This window comes from Ailuropoda melanoleuca, chromosome 5, assembly GCF_002007445.2.
Source record: "Ailuropoda melanoleuca isolate Jingjing chromosome 5, ASM200744v2, whole genome shotgun sequence".
Lineage (NCBI taxonomy): Eukaryota > Metazoa > Chordata > Mammalia > Carnivora > Ursidae > Ailuropoda > Ailuropoda melanoleuca.
In genome coordinates, this window is record NC_048222.1 from 51,938,970 (window position 1) to 51,954,352 (window position 15,383).

The following is a 15,383-nucleotide window of genomic DNA, read 5'->3' on the forward strand; positions in this document are numbered from 1 at the left end:
TCCCTACAGTGCTGCTAAGTGCTCTGTATGCTTTTGGACTCAGAAATTATAACTTGAATTCTGGTTCTGATAGAGACAGAATTGACTATTTTTAAATGTATGTCATTAATATCTAAAGGCAGGTGACATGTGAGAGGCAAAGGGAAAGCCTTCTCAAATACACACTTATGGAGAATTATTTCTCCTAACACTACTATATGCAGCTCCCTCGTATATGAAAATGCAGGAGAACCACCTTTGGATGAAGAGGAAAGTCGGGGTCCTTGTGCACAGCTATGGAGTCTACAGCCCCGCTCTTTTGGAAACCACTGTTGGAGGGGAGCCGTCACGATATGGACATAGGGTAGAAACCAGCAGAAGTATCGTGGCGGAATGACAGGACCTAACCTTGGAGACATTCCCAGGGTAATATGAGACAAAACAAATCTGCCAGGTTTGTAGCAGAGGTGTCATTTCCATTTTCAAAAGGTCTGAGTTTAGGAGTTGACCTTGTTTTTATGGTCAGCTCTTATACTCGGCATGCCAACTAACTCGGCTGAGCCTGGAAATGAATGAATAGGTATAAAATCCTTGACATGTTTGCAGCTCTGCGTGGAATTTCTGCCAGCTGGAAAAAGAGTTTACAGTTTGTTTTATAGAGTGGGAAGGTCTTGGTGAAGAAATTGAAACATAAAGAAATAAGACATTTTGTTTAGAGAGCCTATACATTTATAACATAACACGATTTCTAAGGGGTTTTCTCAAAGCTGCCTTGAAGACTCCCAGACCCCTCTTGTTCATTTTAAATGAACAAACAGGAGATCTGGCAACTGCTTCCTTAATTTAGTCAGAGTTAACCAACTGTATAAGGCAAGCTGAAAAGCCTTTATTTTGGAAACGGAGTTATCTAGATTGGTTGACCACAGACCAATTAACCAGACCATTTTCAAATGCCACGTATGCAACTGGTAATAAAGATTTCCTCTCAGACAGTTGATCAGATTTTCTGAAAACCATATCCAGCTGTTCTCTGCCTCCCCCCACCCCAGAGTGCCTGTCCCTCATTTCCATACCACTACATCCTACCCACCCGGAAAGATCTAACCCAAATGGAATATCTACTGATGGTCTGAACAAGGAATTAACAACTTACACCTTGTTGTGTTTATTGGTGTACCTTATTTTCCCTGTCTAACTTGTTGGATCCCTGAGAACAGAATATCTGACTTTTAAAAATGTCTTCTAACAAATGGCTTTTATGGTTACACATTTTTTATTAGCCCTGAGAATTTCTGCAACTCTTCATGCCTCGTGTCTCTTTCCAAAAATTTTTAATCTTTCACAAATTTTTAAAGCTCAAAGATGTTTTTTGTATCTTTATATACTGTCTCTTTCTACTAAGAATTGGAAAAAATTATATAGAAGATGATATGGTGATGTATAATTCTAAGTAGAAAATTAAGATTGAGTAAAAAACCTAAATATGCTGAAAAAAAGGCTCCACTGACTTTATGTATTGGCCCCATTTTACAGATGGTGAAATGGATTCAAGGTCTCTCTGCTAGTAGTTGACAATATTACGATAACTTAGAACTTTCTGTATGTTCCACAACTTTTGGTTACTTTATCATTGGCAAAACTATTTATTTTTGTATATAAATAACATGTCTCCAAACTGCTGGCTGGAGGTCTAAAACCAGAAGGCATTCTTCCAGGAGGAGTTTTAGGAGAATCGGGACTGCTTTGTCCTGCTCTCCATTCCCTATCACACTCATGACAAAATGGTGGTGTGTTTATGGGATTCAGTTCTGTATCAGCCAGAGAAAAGAGCCCTCTAATGTGATAAAAACACGAAGGGATTGTGTAGGAAATTAGATGGTAAACGTCGACATGAAGAAACTAAAGAAATGAAGAAGGCTTTCTGACTTTCTTCCCCTTCTTCTATGTCACTTGCCTACTTCCCTCCTGCTAAGCAATCTCCTAGATATTTCCTCATAAAGAACAGAAAATAAGACTTAATTTGTCTACCAAATATTAAAATTAAAGGGATAAGAACATTAGTCTTGCTTATGCAGAAAGACTATAAAGAAAGGTTTCGAAATGGAATTAAAAAATATGTCACAGAATAGGTCTTCCCCACTAATTCTTTCTTTGTTGTCTTTAAAGGTATTGTGCCCTTATTTATCTTGGTCCCTTTGGTATTAATTAATTTGCAACAATATTAAATGAGGTAACACATGAAAACTACCAGGTATAACACTGGTCCCTTGGTAGGCATTCAGAATTATTGTTTTACTTTTCCAGCTTCAGTTTGGTGCTAAGTATCACTATTTAAGAAATCTTGTCTCTGGTTGTTTTCCATCAATGGTTCCCAACTGTGGACACACTTTAGAATATAGGTGCCTCGACCCTACTCCAAACTTATAAAATTAGAACTACTGAGAGTAGGGACTTAGCAGAAGCATTAAAAAATAAGATTTTGGTTAAGAACACTGTCTTAGTTGGTCACAAGGGCCTCCATTCCCACCACTATGAGACCATCATCTCATGGACTCAGGGACTTTGACTCTCTTTTTCATCACTACCTCGTGCCTAGAATAAAGTTTGATAAAGATAGGTGTTCAATAAATTATTGAAGGTTGAGTCAGGCCGGCTACTTACCTCTGAGCTGAATTAATTCTAGTTGTATTATTCTTTTCTTCAGGTTTCTGACATGAAATCAGACATTCTGGACTCAACCCAGTCTTTTCTGATGTCCAAGAGGATGAAAACAATGTCTTATCTGAGGACCATCAAAACCTAATGTTCTTTCCCCTCAGAACACCAAACTCCTTAGTTGCCGGTATTTGTTTCCTCTCCATTTGTCCTTTCCTACACAAAGTCACTCCTGCTTTTTCCCCATCTGGTAATGAACTAAAAGTCTCTTCCTTTTCAAAGAATTAATATATTTCTGTAGAAACCTGTTTAAAGCTGTCTTATGTAGAGGAAAACAAATTTTTTTCCTTAAACCCATATCAATCAAATTTAGGGCAATGGTTAAGGAGAAAACTAGGGGGAAAACTTACGTTTTGTCCAAGAAGTCCATGAGGGGTCTTAATACAATCTCCGCATCCATTGCTGAACTGTTCTTGTTAGATGCAGTATTTCCATTTGTTCTCATCTGGTTTAGTTCAAAACTCATCTGTTTTATACACTCTTCAATGATATGCTGGAAACTAAAAATAAGGAATATAAATTCTGAAATAAAAGCAAGCATTTATGACTCCTTTGTCTGTGTCTGTTTAATTCAACTCTGAGGAGTTTGATCTGTTTCAAATGGTGTGAATTCCCTTGCTCATTAGTCTTCAAACTTCTTGTTCAGCTGCAAAAAATTCTGTTGTGATGAAAGCTTACTTGGGACCCATATATGTAAAGCAGATAAAAGTAACGCTCTTCAGGTTGAATTAATTTGAGTGGGGTTCATTTGGCCCCTATCTCTCATAGTAACAGCTGAGATGTTCCTCTGAGCATTGTTTGGAAAAATGACTGTTCCTGAAAGACTCCTGGCATGTGGGTACACCTTCTTCACTTGGTGTCTGGGACTCCACACCCTCTTGGCTTTCCTCTAATCTCATTGGTATGTTCCTTTCTCAATTACCTGACTTCTAATAGTTGGCCAGAGTTAGCAAATAAAAAGACAGGATATCCAGGTAATTTCAATTTCACATAGTGAATTATTTTTTAGTACAAGTATGCCCCATGCAATATTTCAGACATACGCATACTAAATATATCCATTGTTTATCTGATATTCAAATTCAATTGTGTATATCCTATATTTCATCTGGAAACCCTACATTGTAATCCTCTATGCCTGATCATTGGATCACTCCATTTCTCCATCAAATAGAGCTTTTTTGGCAATCGTATCTAGTTTCATGGGTTTCACAGCATCCATATACTGGTAATTCAAATACATCAACAGACCTGACTTCTAATGTGAGCTCTATGCCTACGAAAACTTTTCACTTAGAAGTCTAATGAGTTTCTCTCATACCCAATATCCATTAGCAAATCTTCATAAAATATCCTGAATCTTAGTGGTCTTAGAATTCTCTGAGAACACTCTTATCACATGGCCACTATTATGTTCCCTCCTCCATGAAATTTCTCATGGGTCTCTTGACCTCAGTTATTTCAGGCATATGACAAATGTGAGGTCCTTAGAGAAGTCTTTTTGAACACTCAACCTGAAATGACATTTCTATCATTCTCCATTCCCTTGCAGTTTTTTTTTTCTGAATTGTACCATTATCTATCTACCTATCTATCTGTATTATTTTTATTATTTGACACACTGCATACTCTTTATTTGTTTATTGCCTGTTGCCCCAACTAGAATGTAAGCTTCATGAGAGCAGGGACTTTTTTTTTTTTTTTTTTTTTTAGTGCTATATATCCACACTATGGAACAAGATGCACAAAGAGATTGCTCAAGAGAAAATGGTTGAATGTATCAAGGACTCTCATCCTTCCACTCACTTTTATTACCTCACCATTCTAAGAATTTAAATAACTGTGTGAAGAGTAATTTTTAGCATTATTTTTCATCCTTTCTATTCCTTATGAAAGTGGCACAAAGTAAGACATTTAAATAATGGAGACTCATCATCGCCACCATTCCTCTGTCACTTTCATATTTACAACAAGAGGAGTAATTATAACAGATATACAGGCAGGCAAGAAAAAAACATTTAGGAGAATGGGGATAAATGAAAGCTTGGAAAATGGTCCTATCACTAGAATGGTGATGATTAGAAGGAAAGAGTCCATCTTAAAAAGTGTAACAATCAAGTCTGTACTTTTCCTTTTCTTTCTCCATATACAAAGGTTACAGGGCTCATATTATTTGAGAAGTATCCAGCTGTACTAATTCCTAAAATTGTATATAGACGTTTAGGAATTTTCACTATATAATGCTTCCATTATTAATTAGAAAGAATATAAATATTTATCAATGTATTCATGCATTCTACAAATATTTAAAAATACTATGTGCCTCTTTCACACTCAGGTCCAAAGGAATCCAGGCTTTTATCTGGCTATACCTGCCTTTGGACTTTCGTTAGGTAGTAGTTATGGAGGAAGGTAGTGGTGGGCATGGTGGAGAAGTTAAGAAAGTTAAGTGAAGACGGTGGTGTGCATATTTAGTGAGAGTAGAGGTGGTAAATACTTGGGGCAATAGAAAAGAGAGGTACATAATGCTGGGAAATTGGAACTAGTTGATTACCACTGGGTCATCACTGCTCCTCCTGACTACAGTAATAATCGCCTTTGAAATAGCTACTTTCTTTTGCACTGATTCTCAAATCAGTGTATTAGGGTGGAGGATAGACTGAGCAGATGGTATGACAGTCATGTTACAAAAATGTTTAAACGAGTTCTACAATAGACCCATAGGGTGAACTCCCAGAAGCCAGCTCTGTGTGAGATCAGGCATACGGAGGAAGGGTTATTTGAGATAATGACATTTTATCTTAGCATTAATCCAGGGTGAACCAACACCTGCATTTCACCTAAAATTTTTTGTCTCTATTAATTTTTGGTAAATTTGCCCAAAATGTTTTTTCTCTATCCATTTTTTGGTTGGAGAAGTCTTTAGTAATCAGCTTGAATAAAAGCGGTACCAGTTAATAATGATGGATTTTGTGAGCACTCATGAAGCCAAATACTAACAGGAGAATTCCTAGGGAATGTTCCTGAATTCTTTACTTAACCCAGCTAGCCACTGGTACCGAAGGCATCATTAAAAGAAATGTAGTAAACCAAAAGCCAAAGTCCAAATTGTAAGCAAGTGGCACAAGTTTTAAAAATGTAAGAACATCCTGGGGCATTTGGTTGGCTCAGTTGGTTAAGCGTCTGCCTTCGGCTCAGGTCATGATCCCAGGGTCCTGGGATGGAGCCCCATGCCAGGCTCCCGGCTCAGTGGGGAGCCTGCTTCTCTCTCTGGCTGCTGCTCCTCCTGCTTATACTCTCTCTCTGTGTCAAATAAATAAAATCTTTTTTAAAAATGTTAGAACATCTTTAACATCTTTAAGGTATCACTGAAATGACATTACTTAGTTTCAGTCACAAGTGGGTTCCCTGTGAGCATGTCAAGAACCCAGGAACCCAGAAACCCAGGCCTCAGATGTGTGGTTTGGCTCCACGCTGGCTCTACTGTGATGTGAAATCATCCTCCCAGCTCCATGTACTAGAATTATTTAATTGTGTGTTTTAAGAACACCAGATAAAGTAGCTTTGGGACAATTAATTACACACTTAATTTTAAAGCTCTAAACTGCTAATTAAGACTCTAAAGAGAGTAGATTCGGACTAAAATGATCCAGTTTGACTTTACAGCACGGTCACCTGAGCATTATAGACTCCCCACCCACCCTGTGTGTGTGATGTAGAGCTGGTTGGTTGTGTGAGAAATAAACTCACACCAACAGATAGATAATAATCATTCTGTTTATAAGAAAAGCATGACATGTGGTTTGCTTATTCCAATAATCCTAGGCCTAATTGCACAAAATGTTAAATTCTTTCCTATATTTAAAAAAAAAAATAATGAAGAAATAGTACTGGGTAACCAGGAGTTTCAAGACCTAGGTTAAGCTGGCTTCCTGTGAACAAAATACTTCCAATGCCCTTCTAAGAGCACTGCTCCTTATTTCATAACTGAAGTTTGCTCAAATTTTTTAAAATCATAATTCATATTTCAGCCTTTGTAACCTGGGTATATTACAGAAAGTAATTTGAATATACCTTTTCTATTTCTATTCTGATTACTATTCTGTTTGATCATCTTTTTTTCCCCATGAGGTTCTTAACACCCCTTGCTCTCCCTGACACCTTTTTATTTTCCCTGACTTTGCTCAATAACCTCTATTGTTGCCTTCCCAGCTGAAGGCAACAGTCTTTTGCTAATAACCACATATTAATTTACAACTACAATTAGGAGAGGTAGGACTAAACTGACTGACCAAAGGCCCCCATCAACTAGGTGTCACTCAAGTCAGAGCCAATAAACCCCAATGTCTCTGGGATAATGTCTACATCTCCAGCTCAGGTAAACAGAACCTCCAAATTGCTTATTAACAACTAGGCCAAGCAGAATCATCCAGGTCAGCTAACAACACAAAACAGAAGGCAGAGCAATCACTCTGAGCTGTCTCTTGCTCAGCATCTGAGCTGGGAAGCTGGGCTGTATAAAGGAGATGAACATACCCCTGATAATAAAGAGAAGGCCAATATGGGATTTTTCTTTACTTTGCATCATTGCTATATTTGAAAATACTCTATGATGTTTTAGTGTCTTTTTCTTTTCAGTCTCTGATGTAAAAGTAGCATATCTAATCAATAAATGTTTACTAAGCATGCATTTTTCCAAAGCCCAGTAAGAGAAAGTTAGCCGTCACCATTAGAATAATTTTTATAGTGTCATTTGAGAGTGAGCACAAGAAGTCAACATTTATTGAACCAATATTTAAAGCAAATTCTGTATGAAGTTAATGATCCTCTGTGAAGATGTGTTTACTTGTCTGTTTTAACATTTGATGATGATATAATGGCTTTTTCTTATAGGACCAAAGTGAAGTTTATCTACGATGAATTGTTCTTTCTTTGGAGCCACACTATAGACAAACAAAGTTAATTTTTTAAAAATAGGGAAAAAATTTTGCCAGTATTCTCCCATGGGGTAATTACATTAAGATTCCTAAGCCTAAACCCGAGAATCCTGACTTGATGAGGTTATGGAGTTGGATTCAGTTATTTGGAAGTGTAACCACAGTGATATAAATGGCATAATGCAACTCAGTCTTCTTTTGCATGTAAAGGTTTTCTCCCTGCCTTTCTCCCTCCCTCTCTTCTTTCAACAGCCAATTGCTAAGCTCTAAACACTAGAATTTCAAGTAGGAATGAGGTATGTGGCTTCTGTCCTTAAGAAAGTAAAGTCAGGGAGAGAGGCAAGTAAACCAGAACTTAAAGCATAGTGTTGTACATGCCACCCAACTGAAGGATTACAGAAAGTTCTGGGGAACATGTAGCAAGACATCACTGTTAAGTTGGGGGGTCGTGAAAGATTGTTCAGACGAGATAATGCATGGATTGATTATTGAAGTTAAATGGATTTAGCCAGTCAGAGGTGAGAAACAGCATTGAAGGCATGATTCCTATTAGCTGAAACCTAACACAGTTGGCTAATAACTACTTAGGTCACTTACCTTTCACCATAAGTGATGCTGAGCTCATCCAGAGCCCCGTTGAGTTTAACTTGAAGTTCCTTTAGAATAGTACTAGCTTCAGGATCTAGCTGCAGAGAGACCATAAACATTATTACTTTGGAGTTCTGAGAAGGCATGCTTTTGTTTCTCTTACAAGCATTTTGCTCGTTACAAGGCAAATTTCAAACAACAGAAAACACATATCCTCTTTCCTTTCCTTTTTTTAATCTTTGAATTCTAGTGCAAAAATTTAAGAAATTCTAAATATATATGAAAAAAAATGATCAAAATGCATGGCATGCATACAAATAAGAGCTACATAGCAAAGCCTTTGTTGATTACAGCAATGGGATGCGAGGCGCGACAAGATAACCTCCAGAACAGGGTAACTTCATAACTTTGAAAATCTATCATGTTATACATTAGTTGAATATACATGTTGCTTCAAAATATATTTCAATCTTTATTATCCCTGTAAATACATAGGCCCATTAAATTTTTTTTTAAAAAGTAAGAAAAATTAATTTTTGAGTGTTACATTGTAGCTTATTTGAAGGTATTTTTATATTTTTCTAACTGGAATTAAAAGAATAGGAAAAATAAATTATCCAAGCACTCAAATGCTTCTCTGAAGTGATAGGCCTGACTTCTCTTCCTTGATGCCAATCTGTAGCTCAGAGTTCAAGATCCAATGTTTCTCATTTTATTTTCATTTTTTTTTAAGTATTCAAATATTTATAGTTTGAAGTTAAGCTATTGAGCCAATTTAGGGTCAAAAGAAAAAAATAATTAAATCAAGATAACTTATATTTGAGGCTTACTTTTCCAATGCAAACTTTAGAAGTCAACTATTCTTTTTATTTGGTTTTAGTTCTTAAAATAATGTTAACTATTACAAAAAACCTATACCATACATAAACAAATACATCAATCTATTAACTGACAGAATATTTTTTGTAATTAAAGTTCAGTATCAGCACAAGCTTTACTAGCACTTTAGAAACCTGTTTGTTAAGTATGTTTTTCGCAAACTAAAACTAATTGTCAAAAAAGAATGGCTTGTAATAGACGTATTGTCTCAAGTTGATAGGAATTCATTTAAAGCAATCTAAAATAGTCTCTGAAGTTTAAGTCAACCTTCCTTTGACTCTTTAGAAATTAGTTTCCTGCCATTAGTATCTACAATTCTTACACAAGCTGATCTACCATTGAAAAGTAGGGACAGGATAAAGCCAATTTTTGGGAGTAGAACAAATTAAAGGAGGATTTAGTGTAAACAGGACAGCCTAAGAAGGACACCAAAAATACAGGACCCAACAGCAATTTAAACTCCTGGGAGCCAGCCCAGGACCAAATAATGTCCCAGGATACACTGGTCATTAAGTACTGTAATCCTCCAAGAGTGTTTTCTAGTACTAAGAAACTGTTAGGGAGAAGTATTGTTTATATAGCTCAACAAGCTGGGTAGCTCTAGCTTGTATTAACATGACTAAAAACACTTGAATGGAAATAAAAAAACTGCATTTGGCATCTATCGATTATATCAGACCAATCCTTGATGTCAATTTCGACTCAAATTCAGGTGATTTCCACCTTGGTTAGTTTCTGCTGCCCTTCTATAGAGCCAATGTGATTCTTCTGGACTTTACCTTTTTTCTGTCCCTATCAACAGACAGGCTCACAGCTCTTACCCACAGACACACAAGCCACTACAGCAAATACAAATTTCTCTAGGAGTTGGAAAACTGGAATATCCTTGAGTCTCATACTTTCTGAGAGTTCCATTAAGCTATTGCTGGTTTTAAGGCAGTGATTCAGAAAGACAATTAGATAGTACTTACTTTAAAAAGACACTTACAGGCATTTAAACACAAATAGCCTAATAAACCATAACGCCTCAAACTTCAGCCAAGAGAACACTTGTGGATTACCTGTCCCAATCCTAGGGAACTATGTGGGCTGAATGTTTTTTATTATGTTTTCTTGCCATTCACCTAATACCAATTTTAACCTGATTTCATTTGGATAAGATTGTTGGGGAATAGGAATGAGAGTGAAGCACTTCCACGGTTTTCTTCAGGCTCCCCACTCTTTGGTAAGCCACTTGGGGGTGACAGATGGTAGTTCCCCGCCCACACACATGCCACCTCCAAGGAAATGGCTATGAAAGTAGAGTTTTCTTCAGGTAATGGGGTTGCTTCTTATTTAAAATGTGCATTTTGTTTTCATATTAGTTTGATATACATATTGAGGGTCTTTTCACCTGTTAAGATAATGACTTTAAAGTCATATACGATGGTTAGATAAGCCAGTTGGATGAGATTGTGCTATTTTCCCATAAATTACATTAGTCCACTTTTGGTATTTTGTGAATGGAAATTTCTTATCAAATAATTGGCTGTTACTTGAAAATCTGAAACTGTCAAATCTATAGCAATTTAAATATTGGATGACAGATTGCATTTCCTGATAGAAGCTTAAGTTTCTAAGTAAGTGCAAATGCCTCTGTCATGTAACCAGGCAAAAAAAACCCCAAAAAACAAAACAAAAAAAAAACCCAAAAAACAAAAAAAACCATTTAGTTTCAGTTAAGTACTTGATGTTTATCTGATCCAAATCATACCATTAAAACAGAAACAGCAATTATGAGGCTAAATTGCAGGTCTTTTGTAATAATAATTGTCATAAATATCATACTCATCTAGTTATAAAATAATCTCTTTAGGGTGCAAATTAACCAATTTTTGAGTTCTGCATTTCCTTATGTGCCCATATTGGAGAAATTTTCCTTACTACTACAAACTTCCTAAAGCTTGTGAGGAATAATAACTTGGACTTTCAGGTTTATTGTCTAAATGACCAGCAGCATGTTTTACAAATTATTGGCTACTTTGAAAAGGTAAAAGACTCCCTGATTTTTTCCCCCAAGATTTAAAACTTAGCCTGGTTCTAACTGTAATATGATATCAAATATCAAAATTAATTTGCAATTTTTATTGTTATTTAGTTATTAAAAGCAAAAAAAAAACAACAACAAAGAAACAATGAAATCAAGCATTCGAAAGTCACAGTTAATAAGTTTATTCTAATTAGAAACTGAATTACCATGTGTACCTTAACAACTTGGCTGGCAAAAAATTAACAATAAATGGCTCCACATAAAGAGGAAAATTGAAGACTACAGAGTCAAATTCTGAATTTACAGTCAAGCTTTCAAAACAGATTTTATCCACACTGCATGAAGGGTTTTGGAATTCCAAAATCAAGGCTGGTAAAGTGTGGTTCTAATGATTGGAATGAACCATAGTCATGCACAGGTACTAACTATCTTGAGTTTTTACACCACTGAGAGATTATACACCACTGAGCTCTAGTACAAAGGACTTGTCTGGAAGAGATAGCCATCATGCAAATTATCTTTTAAGTTCTTTTTCCTTAAGACCCACTTTTCCTTTTCCTTAAAAGACAACTTAGCTATCACCTCAGTTCTCCCCCCTTCCCACAGTTCTGGCCCCACGCAGTCAGGAGCTCTAACTTCTGCACTAACTGGGCAGTTTACTACAGTGGTCTATACAATTATCTCTTTTAGTAGTTCTCTTACTACTCTATCTCTTCCACTGAAATCCACCTTCCTTAGCTGTCCATCCTGGGTGTCTGTTCCTGCATGCCTAGGCATTTACCAAATAACTGAGGAAGGAGGTGAGGGCAGAAAGAAGCAAGAAAATTTTCCCTCAAAGGAAATCCTGATATCCAGACTGCACCTTCTTGGAGTGAAAATTTGCATTGACTATTAATAGAGTACTTTTGCATTTGAAATCTTTCATTCCTTAGCAACCATATATTCTGGAGTTACAAACTTTGTCCTGATTTCAAATTTTTGTCTCATGGTCAGACCAAGTCAGATTATGTCCTGATATTCATCTGGTTCCAAAAATATGGTTACCATACCCACTCCACATGTTTTGTTTGTTCATTTTTAACCGGCACGAATTCTTTCCCTGAGGGATGTGAAGGGAGTACATGTTATTTCACCCTCTTAAAACGGGAATTGTTAACCCAACCATCGAGCTCTTGCCGGAGATATAACAAGTCAGTCGGAAAGTGGCATTCAAACTCTTTCCACAGCTCAATACAAACTCTTGAAAAAATAAAGGCTTTGTAGGGAGAAATTTTGCGTGAATTTGATTCCTTTTCTCTACTGTTCATCACTATCTCATTTCCTTTCTATTGTTTATAGTTTACTAGACTATTTTTCCTCCTGTTCAGCTCATCAGTGATAAAGTTCCATCATTTGCTTAAAGAAGTACAGAGCAGGGAGGACGATCCCTCCCTGGCCCCCATCTACACGGGGTCTAAAATTTGATCATTAGACTGATGGATTTCACACCCTGAAGATTCTTGAAGAAAAATACTTTAATAAATGCAAATTTCATAACTCTATGAAAAAGAAAGTCCCATTTCCAAGAAAATCACTGGTCAACTTGAGCTCTTGGTTCCTTCTTTTGGATTTTGTTCCATCAAATATCCCTTTCTATCTTCCATCCTTCTATCATTATCTTTATTACCACATCCTGTAAATGCACTTAAACAACATTTTGTTAAAACACAAAAATAGAACAAATGAAAGAATAAAACCCCAACTGTTTTTGTACTATCTTCTCGTTGACATCTTGCTAATATTTCTTTTTCTTCTCTTGACCATTAAACTGTTCACAACATAAATGTAAAACTTACTGCCTCCTTATTTCTTAAATATTCAGCAACACTAGTGTAGTTTCTGCTCTGAGTACAGCATTGAAATGTTCACCTATAGATCACCAGATCACCTATAGATCACTATGATCTAATAATCATAGATTAACTGTGATCTCCAGTGACTTCATTCAACCCACTCATGCTGCTTTCACTGTTGCTTTCTCAAGCGCTCCTATTTTTCTATCATTTGTCTATCTCTGACTTCCCTTCCTTTATATACTTAGATATCAATATTTTTCCCTTCCTCCTCTACTTTATTTTCACTCTATTCTCTCTTCTTGAGCAATCACATCGACACCTATGTCTTTAACTCCCACCCCTATGCTAACAGCCCTCTGCATCTAGGTCTCTGGCTTTCATGGGATGTCTAAACATCATGTCTATATTCTCACGTGCCTATTGGCCTTTTCTACTTGGATGACCTAAATGTCAACATATCAAAAAGTGAACTTATTGCCTGCCCATCCTTAACTTATGTCTCTGACTTGATTGATAACATACAGTTGTTTAAGGCAGAAATGTGAAAATCATCTTTAACTCCTCCTTGCCTTCAACCTTCCACATTCACTTGGATACCAAATACGGTAATGTTTCTGAAATATCTTCTCCATCTGTCCTATCCTCTTCAATATCTGATGCAGAATTTTTCTCATCTAGACTATAATGCAATCATCTCAAAGTTGTGTTCTTGTTTCCTCTTTTATTCCATCCTCCTAACTATTCCTAGAGTTGTTTTAATAAAGGCTAAACCTGCTGACCCCACCAGATGGTTTTCAACAAGGGAAGTGTTTCAGGCAATTTATTATAATCTTATCTGGGCTATGCTTTTTTTTTTTTTTTTTAATATCACCCTTCTATTTGACCAGAATTTATCCATCCTAAAATGGCCAGCTCAACTTAAAATATATGATTGAGAAATCACTGAACATTCCCTAGCAAATCCAGTAGGTATTTGTTCTCCTTGAAATGCCCTAAATCACTTTGCAGAAGTATGGCATTCAGCATGGGTACTGTAGTATGTTGTCTGAAATTTAAAAATATACATGGTCTTCTGTATAAAAAAAAAGTGTCTTAGCTCCACCAATGCTACCTTGTCTTTTGTTTCCCTTCTCTTAGGAGAGACTCTCCCCAAGAACTTACAAGACCATTTTGAGAGATAGACTATGACATTTGCTTTATGCATAAAGTTCAGGTTTGCATGAACTGCTGTGTCAGAGTATCAGTTATATAATTAATGCTTCTAACTTCTGGTTTCAAAAGTTGAACATCAGTAGCCCTCTCTCACCCTAATTAAAGAAAGTATGCAGTAAATCCAACTGTTACTGTGCTTCAAATCAACTAAATGCCTTTGAGATATATTAAGTTGGGTTCTTCAGCCTAGACAACTGAAGGGGGAAAAACGCCTTTCCTTTTTCTCTGTACTTGGAAAACAATGATACCTTCAAACCTTATATGAGTAACATGACATTCTTTTCTCTTAGTTGAAAGTTTTTTTTTTCTTTCTCACCTACAACACATAGACTACGCCTCTACTCTATGGATTGCTAACAAGGTTTTTGTCCTTGAAACCACAGAATTTTGGAATTAGAATGAATTTCAGAAATCAGACAGTACCTCTTTTTTTTTTTACAAGTGGGAAAACCGATGCCTAGACAATGTGGTATGCTCCCTGAAATACATCCCTGACATATTTGGGGGACACATGAGGATTGAGAAGCAGCAATCTAAGAAGATCTATTTTTTTAAAGATACTTTCTTCTGAAAATCCTCATTAAAAAAATAAAACAAATACAATAACTTGACTGAGAAGGAACTTTGGGCTTATTAGCTCCATCTATTGGCTGACGAACCATGAAACTGGACAAGTAGGATTCAGTCAGGAGTAGAACAAGACACAGAATCTATGTTCAGGATTTATTCTGTAAAAGCTGCCTATATACCCTGTCTCACTCTGTCTTCCCCATTCTGCGGTTCACATTAGTGCATCCATTCACTGTTAGGTGATGTGAATACAGTCTGTTCAATCAACTGAACTGAGTACCTGTTGAACATTAATCAATGGGGACAGAATTTCCTCAGTGAGCCATTTGCATGAGGTGCTGGAGGGCCCCTCAATCAAGTACGAGAAGAGGGGGGATTGGCTGGGTTAGAAAGGTAAGTTTGCCTACTTTGCATTGATTTATGGTTTGTGAAGGCAGGCATACACAATCGAAGAGGATCACAAGCCAGTAAAATAGGCCTATTATCGAAAATGGCAGTTAAATTCTATTTTTCCCCCCACCCTCCTGGCTGCAGCTTGCATTCTCTCTCAAGTTTGCTTAAGGTTCAGAGACAGGTGAGTTTTAAAAGAGACTTAATGGCACATGAGTGACCTGTGATCTCCTGGGAATGCTCTGGGGA

At 36.6% G+C, this 15,383-nt stretch overlaps 1 protein-coding gene across 1 annotated transcript in view; it reads right to left on the minus strand.

Moving 5' to 3' along the window:
• The window catches only part of UNC13C (unc-13 homolog C), a 586,721-nt gene that overhangs the window by 68,958 nt on the left and 502,380 nt on the right, over positions 1-15,383 (minus strand). The window contains exons 26-27 of the mRNA XM_034661708.1: positions 8,229-8,317; positions 3,045-3,194 (exon numbers count right to left, since the gene is read on the minus strand). Of these exons, the coding sequence (XP_034517599.1) occupies positions 3,045-3,194; positions 8,229-8,317 (239 nt within the window). The remainder of the gene's footprint in view (positions 1-3,044; positions 3,195-8,228; positions 8,318-15,383) is intronic.